General features: G+C 36.9%; 1 protein-coding gene across 5 annotated transcripts in view; it reads right to left on the bottom strand.

Annotated features, from left to right (window-relative positions):
• The window catches only part of Orp8 (Oxysterol-binding protein-related protein 8), a 179645-nt gene that overhangs the window by 44476 nt on the left and 113163 nt on the right, over positions 1–22006 (bottom strand). For all 5 annotated transcript variants that reach the window (XM_067760496.1, XM_067760497.1, XM_067760495.1 and 2 more), the window contains 2 exons: positions 6449–6595; positions 681–912 (listed from right to left, as the gene is read on the bottom strand). In XM_067760496.1, coding sequence (XP_067616597.1) covers positions 681–912; positions 6449–6595 — 379 coding nt within the window. The remainder of the gene's footprint in view (positions 1–680; positions 913–6448; positions 6596–22006) is intronic.

Raw genomic sequence — 22006 nt, 5'->3', positions numbered from 1 at the left:
ATACGGTGTGATAGGCGGAGCACGCTACCATCACACCACGGTGGCCGCCACTAAAATCTAGTATACTTCCTAGATATTTCCCTCTAAGCTTTTCTTGTAGGGTATCTTTCATCGAATGTGGATGATGCGTATGTGGAATTATAGACACCATGAGCGTCACATATATTTGAGAAATAATACTGCGGTTCAGTTTCTGGTATTTATGTAAGACGATTAAAATAAAGTCAGCAATCTTACCCAGGTGTGTAATGTTAACTTAAAGACGTCCCAATCGTTAAGAGTTAATTTAAGGTGCTTTTGCACGGTCTTTTTATGGTCAGTTGAAAAACTTGTAGGAAAGATACCTTGAAAATATTTTAGATACCAACCACCATGTAAATGATGCAATAAAGCTGTATGAAAATCAAATTTTTTATGTGCGAACCGGAATTTTATACAGAATATAAATAACATTTGATAGTTGCAAATAGACATTGCAAGAAATGCATGAATTAAAATTTATACCTAAACCAAGGCTTTTTTTCTCAGTGTATGATACATGAAATTAGTACTAAATGACCTACTTAGCGCATTATAAATAATATCTATAGCGCCCAGCTTTAAGTAATGGGATGCTTTTCTATCTATAAGCAGGATAGCTATGTAGTCTTTTATTAATATTTAAGTTTAATTTATCTGACCTATTGTCTCCTTGTCTGGTCCACGTGGGGCCCAAATTGATTGCTCTAAAGGATGGAAAAGTTTGAAACAAAATCCATCTTTCTTGCTCGGTCGCTCGATGACTTGACATGATGTCAACATAATAGTGCCAACCCAATGACTGCTTTTCAACTTAGGAGTCTTGTAGAGCAACATCATACCAGGTTTTAAAACACACCATAGCTTTGTCCATGATTTGAGCGTACCGCGTACCTATGCACATCAAAAGAAGAAGAAACATACATATTAATCACTTTGTAATACAATATGGTGGCGAATGTTGACATCGCTAGGCTAGTTAATAATCACGCAACTACAAACACATGAAGCAGCCACTCTTATGTACATGTACACATTAAAGCCAGCCACACTTATGTATAAGGCAACGAAGAGATTCCTCACCCACACAGATGTAATCATCACACGCATATATGTAGCTCAATTACCAAGCAGAAGATACAGCAGTTCTAGAAGGCGAAACGTCTAGACTTTAGTAGAAATATTCGAATGAAGCAACGGAGAGTATAAAAGCAGCGCAAGCTGAGTAGTCAACAATCAGTTTTGATTTAAACACGCTATTAGTTGCGAAGTGCAGTATAATTGTGAAGCACTACCCCAAAGTAATCTAAATAAAGACCAGTTTGCAATACTGAATATTGGAGTGATTTATTCAACAGTTTAGCGATTCGAACGTTAGCAGAAAGTTTCAAATAAGCGGAATTTTCCTAAATTCGTTACAATATACATCGAAAAATTCTATTGTTATATAGCTCGTTAGTGCGTTCAGCATTTCATATTAGAGTTGGGCAGTACTAAATCGTCGATGCCGCTGACACCATTCAACAAAATTTTACTCAATTTAATGAAAACATCATAACTTAAATTCTTGAATTTTAAAATGTATTGCAAATTTATGGAGTTGACAGCTTTTCATTATTTTGTTGGTGTAAGTACATTTTTCTTTTGCAGATATCGTCTATGTTTTTATCAATCAAAGGTCGATTTTGGTGAAAAGTGGAGTTAGCAACTTTTATCGCGGAGTCGACGAAGTGCCCGATTCGCAAAAATATCGACAGTCTACGATTCTTGAAAGCATCGATTATGATTACTGAAATGCACTCAATACTTAAAAAGTACTCAGTATTTTTAAAAAGAACATAATAATAAAAACGTACTTTAGTTCACTCGCAGCATCAAAAAGTACTCAGTTTCCATGAAGCACTACGTACGCAGTTTCGGAAAACTACATTATCAATATTACTATGTTATATAAATTCAGTCAACACTGATACTCGAAATTGTATACAGGTTGCCTGGATAGTCTACGCCCCGTCGCACGGTGGGGTATTTGATCAATCTAGCTGGCCAAAAGTCGATTTTTCAAAATATTCCAATTTTTTTTTTTAAATATACTCCCTGGCGTTCCTAGATGTCCACTGAATAGTATACATACTCCAAAACCCTTCTGCAACATCAACGGAGCTAACCGCGCACATCGCTGCAATCAAATTGTTTACCACCATCTGATAATAGTACTTCCGGGATGCCGAAGGTAGCAAACCATGTGTATAAAAATTGTGTACAGTTCGATGTATTTTTGGATTAAAAAGCAATATACCCTTCTAACCTAAATACTTGTTCACTTGTTTAGCCTTAATCAAATCTAGTTACATTTTCTTTTAGGATAGGTAAATGTGTTTTTAATTCATATGTTAGATTTTTTATAACGCATGTTTTAACTGATTTATTCTACTTGTAATACTATGTTCAAACAGAAAAATAAATTGAGCAATTTCGATTTAAATTGAGTGGTGTTCATACAACTCAATTTAGCTTACACAATAGTAATTTGATAGCTGGTTGGCTCATCTCTACAGCAACAACATACCTTTGTTCAGACTGTCAAAATGTGCGTGTTGGTATTAGGCGAATCGAATGGAATGAAAACATAAAACTTTGAAATTTTTGTGTGTTGTAAGAAAATGAGTTCAATGTTTTGGTTTTATTTTGAGTTTGTTATCTTCTTTTGAAAATCCGTTCTCCAGTGAAATGAAAAAAAATAAAATCAGCTGATGAAATGAGTCAACCATATAGTTGAGCCATGCGTAACTGACGTTTAAATCTACTCAATAAACACACTTTACAAGGTTGCATTTGCAGTTTGAAAGAATTTATTATGCAATTTTTTTTAAATTGCCAATTTATTATTACAATTTATTATATGGTAAATTGCGTAATAAATTGCCCAAATGGTATAAATTGCCAATCTGGTGTGTGTTTGTACATAGTATAATACTACTAATTTTCAACATTAAATTTTTTAAAAACCTTGCAAACAAAAAGATATATCTTTTTTTCATGGCATATCATGTCAGTAATTTTTTGGCAATACATAAGCTTGTGTTTGTTTCAAAGTTTAAAAACAAAACCAGCTGCGCAAACCCGCGATTTTTGAGTGGTGATCAATTTTGTAAGAGATTGATACACTTATTGGCAAAAGGTGGCAAACTTGTGAAAGATCCTCAGTGGCAACACCTATGTGAAAAGTCTTAGAATGTAATACTATATCGATGTACCAAATTTGATTCAAATCGGTTAAGCCATTTCCGAGATGGTAGTGGATATACCCACAAAGAAATATACAAAAGAAGGTGAGGTGGCAACCCTAAGTGGCCACCCTACATAAAATTATCAATAGAAATGCGGAGTAAAATACTTTTTATTTGATACCCATATTGACATACATATCTCAGGTAATGCTAAAAAATGAAACCGAAACCGGTGGCTCGATCCATAGTAATTCTACGGGGAACACCGTGAATTTACTGTCAAATATTTCCTTTCATAACAATGAAGTGAGACAACTACTTTTTTAACAGAAATAACTGCTGTTTTAGTTTTGGCAAGCTATATTGACCAAATACCCCACCGTGCGTCGTAGAGTACGACATGAAGTACTTAGTAGTCTTTATAATGGTACTCGAAATGTTTCGAAGAAGGAAAGTGATGGTGACTTTTTGTGGTATCATAACGGACATACTGACATTGGCCAAAGTGTGCGACAGCCACTTCAACCTAACCTTAATCTGTTCGTAGAGTTACATATATGTATATGTAGTTCAGAAGCATGAGCGATATGAATACCAGATGAAATCAACCTCAGACTGGCATGGGATAACTGTTTCACAAGAAAAAAGAATTGTAGAAGCGAGTGAATACAAATTCAGCAAGTGCTAGGCCACGTTAACCAATGTTAACTTACCTACCCCGGTCCAGAGCTTGGTGGGAGGCCACCGAGCGTTGTGCAGCTCTGGGGTTGAATGGCTGAGTTTCCTTTAATGAATCTAATGGACGCCTGTTAAGCAGAAACTATTGGTTTTTATTTTTGGACTAAGTCAAACCTTCAAGACTGCTATGCGTCATTAAGTGGCAGGTATGTGTATTCAATGAATATTTCTGACTCATTAATTACACCTTGAAACAAAAGCTATGTAGCTTAGTAACTTTACATAAAAATATGTGTCCAATGGTGATCAGTCATCCAAAAATCGCTATAAAGGTGAACCAAAATTCAGCCGCAATGACGCAATATTATATATACATAGGATGTATGTATGTAGGTATACTTATCAATTGGTGCAATATACGATTCCTAAATGCAGTTAAACAAAAATCTATTTTCAGTAAGCTATCTTTTTTTATTGATAAAAATGTAAGGCTTCCTTCGGCTTAGTAATAGATATGCGTACGTGTATAACGTTTCCCTCGCACCTAATAACCCAGGAGAAACGTTGCCAAGCACTTCCCTTAGAAGGCATTACCAATCATATTCTAAGTAAGAGCAATGCACAGCTGTATAGCGCTCGACTGAAAATGCCTCTTTTTTCGGAATTTAAAAGGCAATTCTTGAGGTGCTGGAAGCGCAAAAGCACAGTTTTGAAACTTTGCGCAATTCATCATCTACTGGGAACAGTTAAACAAACGCAAACCTTGAATAAATTTTATGATAATGTTAACACTTGCTGAGTAAAATATTTTCATGTTTATTTAACTATAAGTAAGGACTGGTACAAAAAGTTCTGCAAAATGCTCACAAATTGCTAAAAAGTTTGTACAACTGTTGTTGTTATTGTTATTAGAGAAAAATTACAAAGTTTACAAACGGCGATGGTTACTAGGACATATTTCTTAATTTTACTTCTCCATCAGCTAGCTTCTCGGGTACTGAGTATTGAATCCGAAATCTCCAACATTCATACTTCATACCTTTGCTTTAACCTCTCAGCCATTTGATGTTGCGCTGCTCGCTTTGTACAACTGTTTTATTCATTTTTAGCTACACTGTTCGCCACGTTCTTTTTACTTTTGTGTTGGTTTACCTATTCTCAAAAGTTTTGCTTTCATCTGAGCTAGACATTACTAATTGGCCACAACTAAAGCACGCTGGGTGGATTCAAGGTTTTTCCTAACATAATGTACATTGTTATCTTCGACCCACTTTCGGGTGATACGAGCATGATGTTCGGAGCCAACTCCGTCCAAAATATATATTTACCATTATGACGACGTAAGAACGGCAGAAGACATTTTCGAAGACACACTTTCATGTAAACTCGTAGAGAACGGCGTGAATTTATGCCCACACCGACAAATAACTCGCTAAATCAGACCTTTCTGCCGAACTCTCCTATGACGGTGTTTTTTTTTTCGAAAAGGAACGTTATCTCCAGACTGGAAGCAGTAGAACTGGGTATCTGGCAATTTTCTAAGATCAATTTTCAAAGACGTTTCGTCGTCCATAAAAACACACAAATTTTTTTTTGCCAATTTAGTCCCATAAGCACGTGCAAGGAAATGCTTTTTGACTTCTGTTTTTCACTTAGTTTTGAAACTTTTAATTTTTGAAGGTTTTAATACCATTTCTCTGCTTGATTCGTGTGACTTTCACAAGTGTGCTTTTGGCTATTTTGGAAACATTTCTTGTTGGCATGGATCGGTTTTTAATATTTACAGTGTACACAATTTTTTTACGTAGCTCTTCCTTCCTAATAATTTTTCTCGTTGTTGAAGGCTTGACTTGAGAAGCTAATATATTGTAACGAATTTAGGGTAGTCCGCTTACTCCAACTCTTCTGCTAACGTTCGAACCGCTAAACTGATGAATAAATAACTCCAATATTCAATAATGCAAAATGGTCTTTATTAGACTAATTTGAGAGTACTTCACAATAACACTTATACTTCACAACCAATAGCGTGCTTAGATCAAAACTGATTACTGACTTCTCAGCTTGTGCTGTTTTTATACTCTCCGTTGCTTCATTCGCTTATTTCTACTAAGGTCTAGTAATTTCGTGAACTACATGCTTGGTTACCCGCCATCTACATGTATATTCGTAGTTTGTAGCCATATGCGCTTTTATATATGTGAGTACTACTTCGCTGATGGTTACATGTGTTTATGAGTATCTCTCCGTTGCCTTGTATGTATGTGTGTAGATGATGATTGATTTGTTTACGTACATACGAGTGGCTGCTTAGTGTCGGCTTAGTGATGGTAGTATCGCTTAGCGATGCTAATATTCGTCACAATATTTTTAAAAATGTTATGAATCATCAATTAAGAAATAATTAATTTAAAGCCACCTATGTCGTTACTAAAAAACGTATAGGGAGTTCTAAATTTGCAGAACTTTCTGTAACAGTCCTTATGTACAGGTACCTAAGTATCATGCTATGTAGTCATTACCTTAAGCCAATCCGCCAGTACAACTACTGTGGGATCCTGAAGCGAATTCATGAGTTCCGATGCAACACGTTTCTTTTCACGCCGATAATTCTTCCGTTGAGCCTTATAGGACTCCTTCCGATTGAGTTTAGAGGGTTCGCCTGGCATCTGATATAACAAAATAATAGATTTGTTTAAGTTTATAACACAATTTAAATAGTTAAAACAAGTTAATTCATGTAAGTTGTATGCCCTAGGCGCTATAAAGACCCTTATATTTTAATTAACTTCCTGATGGACGGTACCCTCACGCGGAATTCTCATCCAGATACTACGTTAAACAATGCAACAAGAGCTTTCCTCCCCTGCACTCGACTATATCCCACAGCGGGGTAGGGATTAGAATATACCTGCGGTAGGTATGCCTGCCGTAAGAGGCGACTAAAATACCAGATTCAAGGGGTTATGTAGCGCAACCTTTTCAAGTTGCCAGCGCAATATATAGCTTCTCCAAACCCAACTGTCAACCTCACCTATCCGTGGGGAATCCTGTTTCATTAAGAGCCGAGGCTCTGGCGACCCCGAACTCCTCATGGATCTAGGGGGTGGGAGGTCGGGATGGTCTAGAAAGTCGCATGTGGGCATAACAAATCGTTCCCGAGATGGTCGAGCTTAGTACCGGAACGTACCGGATTTGCATCCGGCAAAGGACCATCAACTCCTCACTAGGAATACTTCCCTTCCCTACTCTAATGGAGAAAGAGGTAACACTTGCTACACTAGGACAGTGTTACACAATTACTTCTAAGCTAGTGGATGAATGCATTGGACTCCTAAATGAGCTGGGAGCCAAAAATAAGGTTTTGTTAGGATGAGTTCACATTCATCGGGGTGCTTTAGCAGCATTCTTTGGTCTAGAGGACTTCTGTGGACTCATAAAGGCACACATTAGGGAAACCATAAGTAACTGGCAATCAAAGCAGTTATTACGGCAATGGATTGAATGCCCAGGGCAAAGGCAGGCCAAATTATTTATACTCCCAGCATCGCGAGTGTTAGCCAAATTCGTTAACCAAAGCAGAGAGAGTCTACGAACTCTCACTGGTTACTATACGGAACGCTGTAGTCTTCGATATCACCTAAGTAAGTTAAATCTATCCGATACATATATCTGTCGCTTTTAGGAGCTGGAGGATCAAACGCCGGTTCCCATGCTCTGTGAATGCGTCGCTACGGCAAGGCAAGACTCTCCCATTTAGGTGGCGTGACTCTTAATCCTTTCGCCCTTAAAAATCCTGAAGAAGTACTAATATGAATTAAACGCCTCCACATACAGTAATAGACCAAAAGGTCAAGTCCAATAAATCTAAATAAAGGTCCCAATGCATCAATAACTTCTTTAAAGTTGTAGACCCAACAACTTAAATTTCTTTTTTTAATTTATTTTCGATTACGAAATGTAGCACTTAAGATGACAAAATACATATAAATTTGCTTGACTACAGTACTGAGTCTGGAGAATACAAAGCTGGTGACAACTCAATTTGGCGGTCGCCGTTATGTGGTGGTAGCGTGCAAAGTTTTCCTATGCGAGGTCGCCCCTCTGCAGTGGTTTGGTAAACACTCCAAGTGCATTTCTGCCATAAAAAGTTTCAGTGGAAATTCATATGCCTTGTACACTCACAAAAAAATAAATAAAACAAGTAAGGACGGAATTGTCTTCGGTTGTTTCGAAGACTTCACATCTTTCATAAATGGGGCTGAACAATAATCTTATCCCATTCGTAATATCCAAATAATCGGCTGTATAAGATATGAAATATATAGTGAACAGATGTACATATCTATGGTAGGTACTTTGTGTGAGGAAGCAAAGTTTCTTCGTTTTTTTTTGTGGTATGCATGAAAAAACTATAATCATGAATCACTTATTTCAACAATATATGACGTAAGCGTAAGTATTTGATGAAATTTTAAGCTTCTAGCCGTTAAAAAGGGGGCAGAAATGACAATTTATATGGGGTATATACTATATATACCACCAATCTATACAATTGTTTCAGGCAACAATATGTACGAATTCCGAAAGCATATGGTGAAGTTTGAAGCTTCAATGTGATAAATTGGGGAAGATATGCCAAGAATCCTCTTTTCTGAAAAATCGGTTGTATAGGGGATATATGCAATAGTGGTCCGATCCGGTTCCGACAAATGTCTAATCGGACGACTAAATATACCCGCTCACCAAATTTTATCAAGATATCTCAAACATTGAGGGACTATTTTGCATACAACAGACAGACGGATATGGCTAAATCAACTCAGCTCTTCATCCTGATCATTTTGGTATACTTATTGGTGGGTCTATATCTTTTCCTTTAAGGACTTAGAATTTTGAGATTCGTGACAAAATTAATATACCATTTCATTTTCATGAAAGGTATAAAATAAAACACTTACCTAAAATGAGGAAAACATTTAATTAATAAATTTTCCTTCAATTAAATTTTTAATTAATTAAGAATCTCTTATTTTTGTATACAACTTTTTTCATTAAGAATATTTGATTGAATATTTCTCACAATATTTACATGTACGAGTAAGCTCAGTGAATAAGAGCACTCGACTGTAGAGTTGAGCAGCTCGACTAGAAACCACGGCCGTGAAAGTTACACAATTTAATTTTTTGTAAGATTTTCTCCATTTTTAAGAAAATTATTCCCATTTAAGAAAGTTACTTGTAAGGATTTAGGCAAGGATTTCTATGGCGAAATATCATACACCATTTTCCTTATTGTAATAGCTATTTTCCTCGTTTTTTTGGATTTTTTTTATGTAGATGCCGTTTGAACTCAGCATAAAACATTTAGGTCACGCCCCGCGAATTTTTAAGAAAAATTAAAAGGAGCAACACACAATTTGGCCGTGAAGCTCGGTCTGAATCTCCTTGTCAGTATATCATGCCTTATATTTATTTTTGTATTTTAATTACTCAATTTGGGCAAATTTCCAATAGCCAAAAAAAAAAACAAACACCTCCGTAGACTCGAAATAGGTGTCAGCCAGTATTTCCAGTTTTGCTATACAATTTATATAATAATATAAAAAATGAGGAAGCCTAATTTCGGGCGAAACCGAACATTATATACCCAGCTTTCTTATACGTACATGTATATACATATATATTAAGATACATTTAACGAGAAATCTCAAGAGCATTTAATTATATGAAAGCTGGAATACACTACCTACACATGCGCAAATATCGTCTTCCCTAAGCAGTTATTATATTACAGTTAGGCTAATAGAAACGATCATTGTTGTTGTAGCGATAAGGTTGATCTCCAAAGGTTTTGGGGAGTGTAATCGATGTGATGCTCCTTTGCCGGGTACAGATCTGGTACGCTCCGGTAACACAGCACCATTAAGGTGCTAGCCCGACCATCTCGGGAACGATTTATATGGCCACATTAAACCTTCAGGCCATCCCTTCCTCCGACGGAGCACCCTACCTACACACTACAGCGACCGCCTGCCAATTTTGTGTTGGTTGAATTTTGAAAGATTTTTTTTTTTAAATTGGGAGTGGTGATTAACGAATTTTCCTCAGACCTTAATATTATACCAAGAACTATAAAATTACTGGCGTATTTTGACGATATTGATATCATCGGCCTGAACACCTGCGCCGTAAGTTCTGCTTACTCCAAACTGCACAAAGAAGCGGAAAACATGGGTTTGATAAGGAATGAGAGCAAAACGAAGTACCTGCTGTCATCGAGCCACGCTACTGTTGGCAGCCATAATTTCGAAATAGTATAAGGCTTCGTTTATCTGGGAACCAGCATTAACACTAGCAACAACATCAGCTTTGACATCCACCAAAGAATCACTCTTCCCAATACTATTTCCCGATGTTACTTGGGGCTAGGTAGGCAATTGAAGTCCTTTCGCGGAAAACGAAAATCATGACAGCATCAGATGTGGCGTCTCTGGGAGTGCTCGAGAGATAAGTTCTTCGAAAAAGTTACGGACCTCTACGCGTTGGCGAAGGCGTATACCGAAGAAGATTTAATGATGAGTTGCACGAGCTTTACGCAGAAATCAACATAGTTCAGCGAATTAAAACTTAGCGTCTACGCTGGCTAGGCCATGTTATGCGAATGAAAGATGATGCTCCGGCTAAGAAAGTATTTCTATCGGAACCCGCCATTGGAAGCAGAGGAAGAGGGCCCCCCATTCCGCAGGAAGGACCAGGTTGAAAGCGATGTAAATTCCCTTGGTGTGTCCCATTGGCGCCAGTTAACTCTACGAAAAAGCGGCCGGCGAACCATGTTAAACGGCTATAACCGTACTTGGTTGGAAGTAGCGGGTAGTTAATTTTTCTAGGAGTTTTTAAACAAATTCGTGAGTTTCATAAAGATCGGTTGAAAACTTTGGTCTGCCATAAAACACACGAACTTATTTTTTTAAAAGTTTATCTTTACTCTGCAATTGGTGGGATGGAAAATTTGCAAGAGTTTCAGAGAGATTAGTTTTTTCTCAGATTGTGGTCATAAACGGGTGCTGTCTCACCGACCTGTATTGGGGTGTTCTAATTTCCTAGTAAATAGAACAAGCTAGCAAAAACTAGCAATTGCTATAAACGAGCTAGCTCTAACTCAATTTTACAGGGGCATGCCGCAGGGTGGGGTGTTATCACCTCTACTGTGCACGCTGCTCAGCAACCTACTGCTCAAGCAGTTCGATGAGGGACCCGTCAAACTTACGGCTTACGCAGATGATGTTGCAATTGTCCACGTGGAAAGTGCTTTCCAACAATTGGCTCTTTGATGGTGGGGCGCTTCGGGATATATGTACATACCTGAGCATCTAATGTCGCGTTGATCGCCAACGTGGTGAAGACTGATGGTCTTAGTTACTAAGAGGTACAAAGTCCCAAACCGGACCAGCTAGGAAGGGTGACCCTGCAGGAAAAACCTTGCACAAAATATCTAGGAATCAATCTATACAGTAGGTTCTAGTGGGAGCTCAACGGGGAGGAGAGAGTGATGACCTGGTGAACATAGCGTTAGCAACCTCAACGAGGCTCAGTGCCACGGGGCAGCTTGAGCGCAGATCATACGGCCATAGTATAGCGTCAGGAATAACAGGACGATTAGACTACTTGATTCCGTATCTGCGCTTCGAAGGGGCTCTTCGATCCACAATAGAGGTTGATGGTTGGTTGAAAAGGTGCCCAAATGGCGCACGAGGCGTTACACGTATACATCGATGGTTCTAATGTAGTGGAATATGTAGGGTCAGCTGTATAATGTGCTGATCTGGAAATAAACAGATCCTACAAGCAGCCAGATCACTGTAGCGTTTTTAGGCGGAAGTAATAGCCGTGACCCAAGCGGCAGAAACACTGGAAAAAATTAGCTTAAACTGCAGCCACGTCAACTTTTATATTGACAGCCAAGCAGAAATTAAGGCAATAATATCGCATAGCAAAGCATCTAAAAGTGTGTTAGAGTGTAAGCAATCCCTGGAAAGAATCGGGATAGGAATAAGCATACATCTATATTGAGCCCCAGGGCATACGGATGAACTAGCTAAAAAGAGTGCATATCCCAGTTCAACCTAACTTAACTCTACAAAAAAGTCAGCTAGTTGTTAGTTATGCAGGGTTGGCACAGCTTAATACGATTTGGTTATAATGCCATGCAAGGGAATCCACTTCTGAATTTTTTTCAGACATCGTCATAAAAAAGCCGTCAAAGAAACTGCCAAATAATAGTGCATCCTAGTTTATTTCGCTTATTTCATACCTACAGGGTAAGTTTTTAGCCCCATTCAGTCATAAATATTAAACAAATTTTATTTTCAAGTTTACAGAAACTGAAAGCGAAAACGAACTCAAGTAAATTGAAAGAAACCCCCAAATCTGCAATGGAAACCGGAAGTTTATTTAAAATAGGTTTCATTCCTTGTAAATTCCTACACGCATGTAAAAATAAGAAACTTAAACTAAAAGTAAAACAAAAAAAACCCAAACGTGATCTACATAATAATAAGTTATTAGAATTTTTAAATCGGAAATATTCCCTTAAAATATACAAAACACATATGGAGGCTTAAATAACACAAATAGCAAAATATACATTTGCCAAATATTATTGCTAACGAATCGATTTGAATTTGTGAAAAACGCGATTACAATTCCAATGATTTATACCCAAACTCTTATTGAATACTTTTCCTCTCCTTCCCACTTTCACTCCCAGTCTTCCTCTCCCATTACCATTCTACCTGCATCTTCCTTTTACCATTCCTATTTCTCTACTCCATCCCCTACTTCACGTCTCTCTCACGCTTCGACGCTTGCTTCCACCTAAGGCTGCCAAACGTTATTTACTGCAGTAATTTCTTGTTTTCTATACTCAAAATTTCCTATTGTCCCTTATTTTTACATTTATCTCACTGGAATCATTAAAGCGTCGAACCCAAATTAAACAAAAAAAAAAATGTTTCTTAAAAATGTGCATAATGGGATACATACAGCCTTCGGGTTGTTTTCCGGGCTCCCCGTAAGCATTGATAGTCTGCATGCCCCCTCTAATTTTTCAAGTTAGGTTTTTTTTGTGTGGATTTCCACCAAAGAAGGACTCCATGGCGTTAGGATTGGCTTTACAATCACTGTAAATACCCAATGAGAGCGAGAGAAGAGGGCGATAGGCCTCACGTAAACCCTAGCATTATTTTATATGAATAAAGTGCCGTCGAGGCCTTCTTGACTATCTCCTCCACGTTGAGTTTCCACGACAACTTACCGTCTTGAATGATTCCTAGAAAGGTTTCTCTTGAAGGTTCACTCCCTCTAGCTCATGCCTAGCCCTTAAAACTTCGTTTTGAGTGCAAAGTGGAATTAGCAGCTTTTAAAACGTCTTCGATGATATGGAAGTCTATATTTTTTTACTATTCGTTTAGGTTGCTGTACCATCCCGCACACGTGTGCCCTCTTATGAGATTAACTATGAATCTTAAAAGCTTTATCACACAAAATTAAATATCGAAAAGCAGTAAATTAAAGTTAAATCTACATCAAATCTTGAATAATATCGAACAATACATAAAATATTTTGTTTTGTTATATTTTCAAATTTAGATATCATTTAATTTTATCATATACTAGCAGACCAGGCAGACGTTATTCTGCCCTAAATTTGGCCTATCTGCATACATTTTAATAAGCTTTTTCCGTCTAACTCTGCCCTACCCCTCTACACTTTTTCCTAATCTTTTTATTCACTCCTCCCTCCGTCTTTTTCGCTTCATCTCCATCTTCGTCTCATTCTATCTCTTTCTCTTTTTCAGTCTCCTTCTCTCTTTTCTCTTCTCTCAAGTTTTTTTCCTTCTTCTTCATCTCTTATTGCCAGTCCCAGAGGGTGGTATGTATTTTGTTCCACTCCCACTCCGAGTCGCAGTCTCAGTCCCAGTCCTAGTCCTAATCCCAGTCCCAGTCCGTCTCCGGTATACTTACCGGAAAAAAGCATCGTAAATATTAATATAGGCAAATTTATATACGAAACTAGCAGACGAGGCAGACGTTGTTCTGCCCTAAATTTGGCCTATCTGCTTACATTTTAATAAGCTTTTTCCGTCTAACTCTGCCCTACCCCTCTACACTTGTTCCTAATCTTTTTATTCACTCCTCCCTCCGTCTTTTTCGCTTCATCTCCATCTTCGTCTCATTCTATCTCTTTCTCTTTCTCAGTCTCCCTCTCTCTTTTCTCTTCTCTCAAGTTTTTCTCCTTCTTCTTCATCTCTTATTGCCAGCCCCAGAGGGTGGTATGTATTTTGTTCCAGTTCCACTCCGAGTCGCAGTCTCAGTCCCAGTCCTAGTCCTAATCCCAGTCCCAGTCCGTCTCTGGTATACTTCCCGGAAAAAATCATCGTAAATATTAATATAGGCAAATTTATATACGAAATTTCAGGCAAATCGAATAGGACGTATGTAAATAGGTATGTGGGTATTATTAATTCTTGCCTTTATTTCAGCTTCGCATGCATATTTATCAGTTTTGCCAGGTTGACGCGACTAAATCGAATATCACAATGAACTTTAGAGCTCTCAGCAACAGCTTTCATTTGATATCCATAATACACACACATTCTAGGGGTATCCGGGTCCATGTTTTGGCCTATATCTCGAGACCCTAGTCACTCAGCGGTGAAAAACTTAATCTGTACTAAAGCATACATCAACAGCATCAATTTGATACCCATAATATAAGAACACATTCTAGGTGTATCCGGGTCCATGTTTTGGCCTATATCTCGAGACCGTAGTCACCCAGCGGTGTAAAGCTTACTCTGTACTAAAGCATACATCAACAGCTTCAATTTGATACCCATAATGTAAAAACACATTCTAGGTGTATCCGGGCCCACGTTTTATGCTATATCTCGAGACCCTAGCCTCCCAGTTGTATGAAAATTGTCCTGTACTATTGCACTCATCAACAGTTTTCATTTGATATCCATATTGTATAAACACATTCAAGGGGTACCCGGGTCCACGTTTTATGCTATATCTCGAGACCCTAGCCTCCCAGTTGTATGAAAATTGTCCTGTACTATAGCACTCATCAACAGTTTTCATTTGTTATCCATATTGTATAAACACATTCTAGGGGTACCCGGGTCCACGTTTTAATTGCTTCGCATGCATATTTATCAGTTTTGCCAGGTTGATGCGACTAAATCGAATATCACAATGAACTTTAGAGCTCTCAGCAACAGCTTTCATTTGATATCCATAATACACACACATTCTAGGGGTATCAGGGTCCACGTTTTGGCCTATGTCTCGAGACCCTAGGCACCCAGGTGTATGAAAATTATTCTGTACTATAGCACTCATCAACAGCTTTCATTTGATATCCATATTGTATAAACACATTCTAGGGGTACCCGGGTCCACGTTTTGATCTCAAGACCCTATGCTCGTAGCGAAAAAAAAGGTAGACGTTAGCCGATTCTCAGACCTACCCAATATGCTCACAAAATTTGATGAGAATCGGTTCAGCCGTTTCGGAGGAGTTAAGCCTCTAACACCGTGACAGAAGAATTTTATATACCTATTGAATTTTTTCTAAAGAAAATCATAACTCAAGAATGGCTAAACCGATTTGGGATTTCAAAATCAACTAACCATCACCTCTCCTTCCTGTATCTTTCCAAAATATTTCATGCCAATATCTCTATCCGTTCTCGAGTTATGTAGTGACAATCAAAATGTACACTTCTTTTTATATATATAGATTATGTTAAAAACATTCTTTAAACTCAGTGTTATGCTTAGAACATGGTTCACAACAATTTGTTCCGTTTGATTTACGATTTCATTACTAATTAAAGTCGGTCGATAAATGAAGAGTCCACACGGCTATAAGTTAGATCCAAAATTTTAAGCCATTCTTCGGTTTTTTTGACCTAAATTTGACACCTAATTTTTTATTTTTTTTTCGGTTTATATCTTAAACTTAGCTGAGCAATAAGTAAACCCAAAAAGTTAAAAATAATTTAAGAATAAAAAAGTTGAGACTTTGAAAACAAAATCTGAAAGCTTAAAAATGGGTTTCCTCCAAAAGCGGATACGCTACATAACTACCGCTAAAGAGCAGACCGGCCGCTCACCGTTTTCATCAGCACCGATCTGTTGTTGTAAACTTCGAAAACTTACGAAAGACGATCCGCAAAATTAAGTTTTGCAATTTTTCATGTTTTTTCTTAGTTTCTTTGTAACTTCTTTAAGAAAAAACCTATTTAAAACAAGTAAGGAATTCTAAGTTCGGGTGAAACCGAACATTACATACCCAGCTGTACACTTGAAATGCTGTTGTTGTTTGTTTTGTGTGCTCAATAGTGTTACAAGGCTGCGCAATAATACATATACTTACGGTTCTATTCTGAACTAATTTTTCTTCGAGGTATGGCTCCCGAAACATAGAAAATTGCTTAGTCATAAAAGGGGCGGTGCCACGCCCATTTTTTTAAATTTGAAGTTTTTCATATTTATTGTTATAAGTCCACTTGGGAAATGAAATACAATTGATACAAAGCTCTTTTTTGCAAAGATATAGCTAATTTTATTCGCCCACGACCCTTTTAAAAATCTTTTATATAAAAGTGGGCGTGGTCCTGAACCGATTTCGTTAATTTTTCTTCAAAGCATTCTTTATAGTAAAGGCAACCTCTCTGCAGAATTTTGTTACGAGAGGTTTAACGATTTTTGATTTATGATTAATAATATTTGTAAAATTGATTTTATCACAAGTGGGCGGTTCCACGCCCATTTAAATTTTTTTTTTAATTTTTATCAAGAGTTTCAATATCAGTCCACACGTCAAATTTCAACATTCTAGGTGTATTATTTACTAAATAATCAGGTTTTTTGTGTTTTGCAAAATGTTATATATATAAAAAGTGGGCGTGGTTATCATCCGATTTCGCTCATTTTCAATACCAATCTATTCTGGGTCCAGATAAGCTCGTGTACCAAATTTGGTGAAGATATCTCAATATTTACTCAAGTTATTGTGTTAACGGACAGACGGACGGACGGACATGGTTCAATCAAATTTTTTTTCGATACTGATGATTTTGATATATGGAAGTCTATGTTTATCTCAATTCCTTTATACCTGTACAACTAACCGTTATCCAATCAAAGTTGTAATACCCTGTGTACAAGTACAGCTGGGTATAAAAATGAGTATTCAAAAATGTTTATGTATGAGTTATTTTAAATGATGAGCGAGTTAGTACCGGTCATGACAGCCATAATATTTATTTCCCTACCGCTATATTACGTTACGGCGAGCTTAACCGTCTACTTAGTTTTCACTTTTATATTGCAACGTTTTTGACAATGTACTATACCACTATGTGGCCAAGTCCTAGGTAACGGACGCGACATTCGCACGCACTTCAACTTGCATAAAAGGGAACATGAGCAGCGGACTGAACGGATACTACATTGTTTGGAGACCACTACCAGAATGCTTCGTTCCGTAAAAATGTTGGGCACCTCAAACATGTATGTACTTATGTACATATCGCTCATTTACTTCAATAGTGTCATAACTCAAAAAACACGACTTTTAATTAAAACATATAAACGTACCCAATATCATAATCTATCTTAATATTGTAACGAATTTACTTGCAAATCCTCTTATTTGCCCTTTTGCTAAGTTCGTATCACTAAACTGTTGAATAGATAACTCCAATATTGAATAATGGAAAAAATGGCCTTTATTAAAGTACTTCACAATAACACTTATACTTTTCAACTAGCTGGCTTAATAACCAAACTGATAGCTTAAATGAAACTGACTTTCAAAATAATCTGCTATGGCTCGCTAGATAGCGTCTTAATCGAAACTGCTTGATAGCTCAAATCAAACTGAATTCCAGCGCCTCTACATTTGCTGCCTTTTATACTCTCTAATTTCAACGGTCGCATCTTCTAGGCGCTTCCATTTCCAGAATTTACTAGTTGCCATCAGCTCTCAAACTTCTCAGCTGTAACTGCAATTGCACGATTTTATAGCTTCTCTCATTGCATACTTTCAGGAGTATCTCAGATATATGCATGTGTTTGTGCATCGATTCTCCGCTGCTCGTATACGTACATGGTACATATGTGTAGACGCAATTATTGTTTCGTTTATGTAAATACATAATGATTGAATTATTGATGTGAATTCACGTCACTGCTTAGCATCGGCTCAGAGATGGCAGCTAATATTCGTAACAATATATACAAATCACGTGTCACTATGTTTGGCGCCAATAGACCCCTAAACTACTGAACCGATTTTGAATTTGTTTGGCACGTTTGTAGTTTGATCTAACTTGAAATATAGGATAGGTTATATCTCCGTTTATAGTATTGCAAATTTTTTTTATTTGCTTATACGTAATAAGAAAATATGAGTGCCGGTGCGTATCGTATTTTCAGGGGTGCGGATATACTTTCGTGTAATTGGTTGGTGTTTAATTAAACAACGTGCTTATCGATAAAAAATATTATAGCGAATGATATCAAGTATAACACATCACTGGGCCCGCCGAGAGGGTGGGGGCCGCGATTTAGAGGTACTATGACATTTTTTTTAAATTCTTTAGTTGTTCCATGTGCAATTTTTAAGCCCAATTTCAAAAGCAACGAAAATCTGCCTTTCGTTTTAATATTATAGTGAAGTGTGAAAAATAAAAATCTATATATATAAAAAGAAAGGCTAAAATGTGTGTTAGTTGGTCGCCGGTGTTTGAAGAGATGCGTTGGTCGATTTTGTTCAAACTTTCACACAAGTTGCGTAAACCTCACGCGGTGGTTACGACATAGGTTTGGTAGAGATCGTCGTACAGGGTCTCGGGATATAGGCCGAAAAGTGGACCCGAGTACCCCTAGAATGTGTTTATAGAATATGGATAACAAATGAAAGCTGTTGATGAGTGCGTTTCATACCCCTGGGTGACTAGGGTCTCGAGATATAGGCCAAAACGTGGCCCAGTGAATGCCTAGACAGTGTTTATACAATATGGATATCAAATGAAAGCTGTTGATGAGTGCTTCAGTACAGAGTAATATATTATCCAGAGACGGACTGGGACTGGGATTAGGACTAGGACTGGGACTGAGACTCGGACTGGGACTGGAATAAAATACATACCACCCTCTGGGACAGGAAATAAGGAGAATGAGAAGGAATTGAGAGAAGAGAAAAGAGAGAAGGAGATTGAGAAAGAGATAGAATGAGACGAAGATGGAGATAGATGAAGCGAAAAAGACGGAGGGAGGAGTGAATAAAAGGATTAGGAAAAAGTGAAGAGGGGGGGGGGGGGGGGGGGGGGGGGAGGGCAGAGTCAGACGGAAAGAGCTTATTAAAATGAATGTAGATAGGCCAAATTTAGGGCAGGACAACGTCTGCTGGGTCTTCTAGTATTGTATAATAAAATCTTTGTGATCAGTTAAAAATTTACTACGTGCTATAAAAATGAAAATATGCCTTTATATGCGCAACATATGGCAGTTAAAATCTTTGAATGGCTCTCCTGGAAAATTGTGTTTTTTGAGTTATGACACCATTGAAGTAAATGAGCGGTATGTCCTTATATATTGCGGCTTGGACACGAAAAGAAATAGAAGTAATTTTTAATGCTTGTGAAAGTATGTAGAACTTAGTGAAGCTAATGCGGAATTTTACATTCCTTAAGTGAGAGACTGAAGGTTAAGGAAGATCCTATGCCTGTAGATTTGCAAAATCTGAAATATCTTTTTAAATGCTGGATATAGGCTAAAGTTCGGTTACGGATGCGACATAACGGACGCGAAAATTGTTTCTCAATGAATAACACTATATTGAATTTTTGTATTTTTAGTAACCGTTTTTTTTTGCTATTTTGCTTGTTATTATGGACAAAAGAGTATCAACTAAGAGGTCATAAATAATTTTGCGTTCAAAAACTCACGAATATAATAAATTCATTGAAATTTGGGAAATATATTCCCATTTGACCACTTCTAGTCGACAAATATATATATAAGACTGGGTCGATTTGTATGGACGAAACCGATATCCCGTCATCGATTTTTCGATAGGATTTAGGCTCAGGAGAAAAAAGTTCCACTACGCATACCCAAAAAAATAATTTTCGAGCCTGCGAAATTTCATTTTTTGACTTTTTTACGACTTTTATAAAATTTTTTTAGTAGGTCATGAAAAAAACATTAAAAATCAAAGTCGTAAAAAGTCAAAAAAATAAAATTTCGCAGGCTCGAAAATTATTTTTTTGGGTATGCGTAGTGAACTTTTTTGCCTGAGCCCAAATCCTATCGAAAAATCGATGGCGCGATATCGGTTAATAAATAGACCCAGTCTAATATATATACTTCTTCTAAGCAGAAAAGATTGAAAAGAAAAATGCAAGGTAGTTTGTACTGTTTTCTTTTGTGTCTTCACATTTCTTCATACACCAATAAAACCTAAATTAATCTTTAAAATTCGTATCTTGTTTGAATCAGAACTGATTTTAGATTTTCCTCAAGTAATCCTTTGTATATAGACGTAAACAAGAAAATTAAAAAAACAACGTCATACAAAATGCAAAACAGATACAACAATTTAAAATTTCGTTAGATTTTGTAAGATTTTTTAAACATCTCCAAGACTCAATTAACAGTTTATGCACTGCTGAAAGCACAAAGACGACCTCTTCTGACGATGTATAATGGGTTTTCTTTTCTGAAAATAATGCCGCCCTTTTGTTTCTTCTCCTCTCTCTCGTGGGTTTGTGTGTTCCTTTCACAAAATATTTAGATTAAAACTTTTTCCGGAAAAAAATGTTATATGTTTTGTTCGCTGATTAAACAGAAATAAAGTTATAGGTATATGTATGGATGAACCAATGATGACAGTAATAAAGTTTGTTACGCGAACTTTCCGGAAAATTTTAATTTATTTTTGTAAATAAAAAAAACATATGTAACATCTGAAATCTTTTTTAATTCCAAGTCCACGTTTGCTTATAAGAAAAAATTTTGTAGTTTTTTTGTAACGAACGCGACACAAGGATATGGGTAGGATCAATTTATTAAAACTACTTTTCCAAAGCTTTTAATGCTTTTTTTAATGCTAAATAAAAGTCTACAAAAAAAATTAAAAAAAAAGAATATTCATAGATCTGAGGTGAACAGAAAAACAATCTGACCACTTTTGTTTTTCGGTTCGAGACGGGGCATTATTTGGGATTAGCCCGCTTTCAAGTCTTTACACTTACTGCTAAAAATATAAAAATGAAAAATTTCATCTGTGAAGTGTTGCAAGTTATGAATTCTTTTTCGAAACATTTCAACTGCTGAGTGGAATATCACCCTAACTGTCTCGGCTGCCGTTTCGAAAACGCGTTATTGCAGAAAACATTTAAATAACGCCCTTTCTCAGAGTTTGTTTCAAAAACGCCCTATCTCCGCACAAACTCAACATTTTTACATTAGCAGGGGTGTTTACGGCTTCGTTAGTTTAAAATTCAAACTAAGTCTTGCCCACTCATTTTCAGGAAGACCCGTATAATCTTAATTTTAAGCCTACTTTGTTTTGGACATACACATAGAAGGTAAAATGCGGTGTTAACACTTTTCGGAGTAATATCAAAAATTAGTTGTGGTGTTACTTCAAATTTAGTACCAAAAAATATAGTGCAATATGAAAATGTTTGGTGTAATTGTACAGTATTACACTTATAGGAGTGATATCAAAACTAATTTTGAAATCAACGCTGTTGTTCGTTATATTGAATAATGGCAGATGTGAACAGTAAGATGCTGTGGTGTGGTGGTAGCGTGATCCGTCTTTCACACCGAACCTGGGTCCAAGCTTCGGCCTCCTTGGGGACACCAACTTTTGTTTATGTGTAAACAAGACTAATAAACAAAACAATGACAGTTATTTTTAAGTGTAGCACAGTGTAACTTATAAATTCTATAAACAAAATAGCGCCAAAACTTTTGTACTTATGTACTCA

This window comes from Eurosta solidaginis, chromosome 1 (genome assembly GCF_040869045.1).
Source record: "Eurosta solidaginis isolate ZX-2024a chromosome 1, ASM4086904v1, whole genome shotgun sequence".
Taxonomy (NCBI): Eukaryota; Metazoa; Arthropoda; class Insecta; order Diptera; family Tephritidae; genus Eurosta; species Eurosta solidaginis.
Note: the sequence above shows the minus strand (reverse complement) of the source record. Positions and strands in the feature narration are given on the sequence as shown.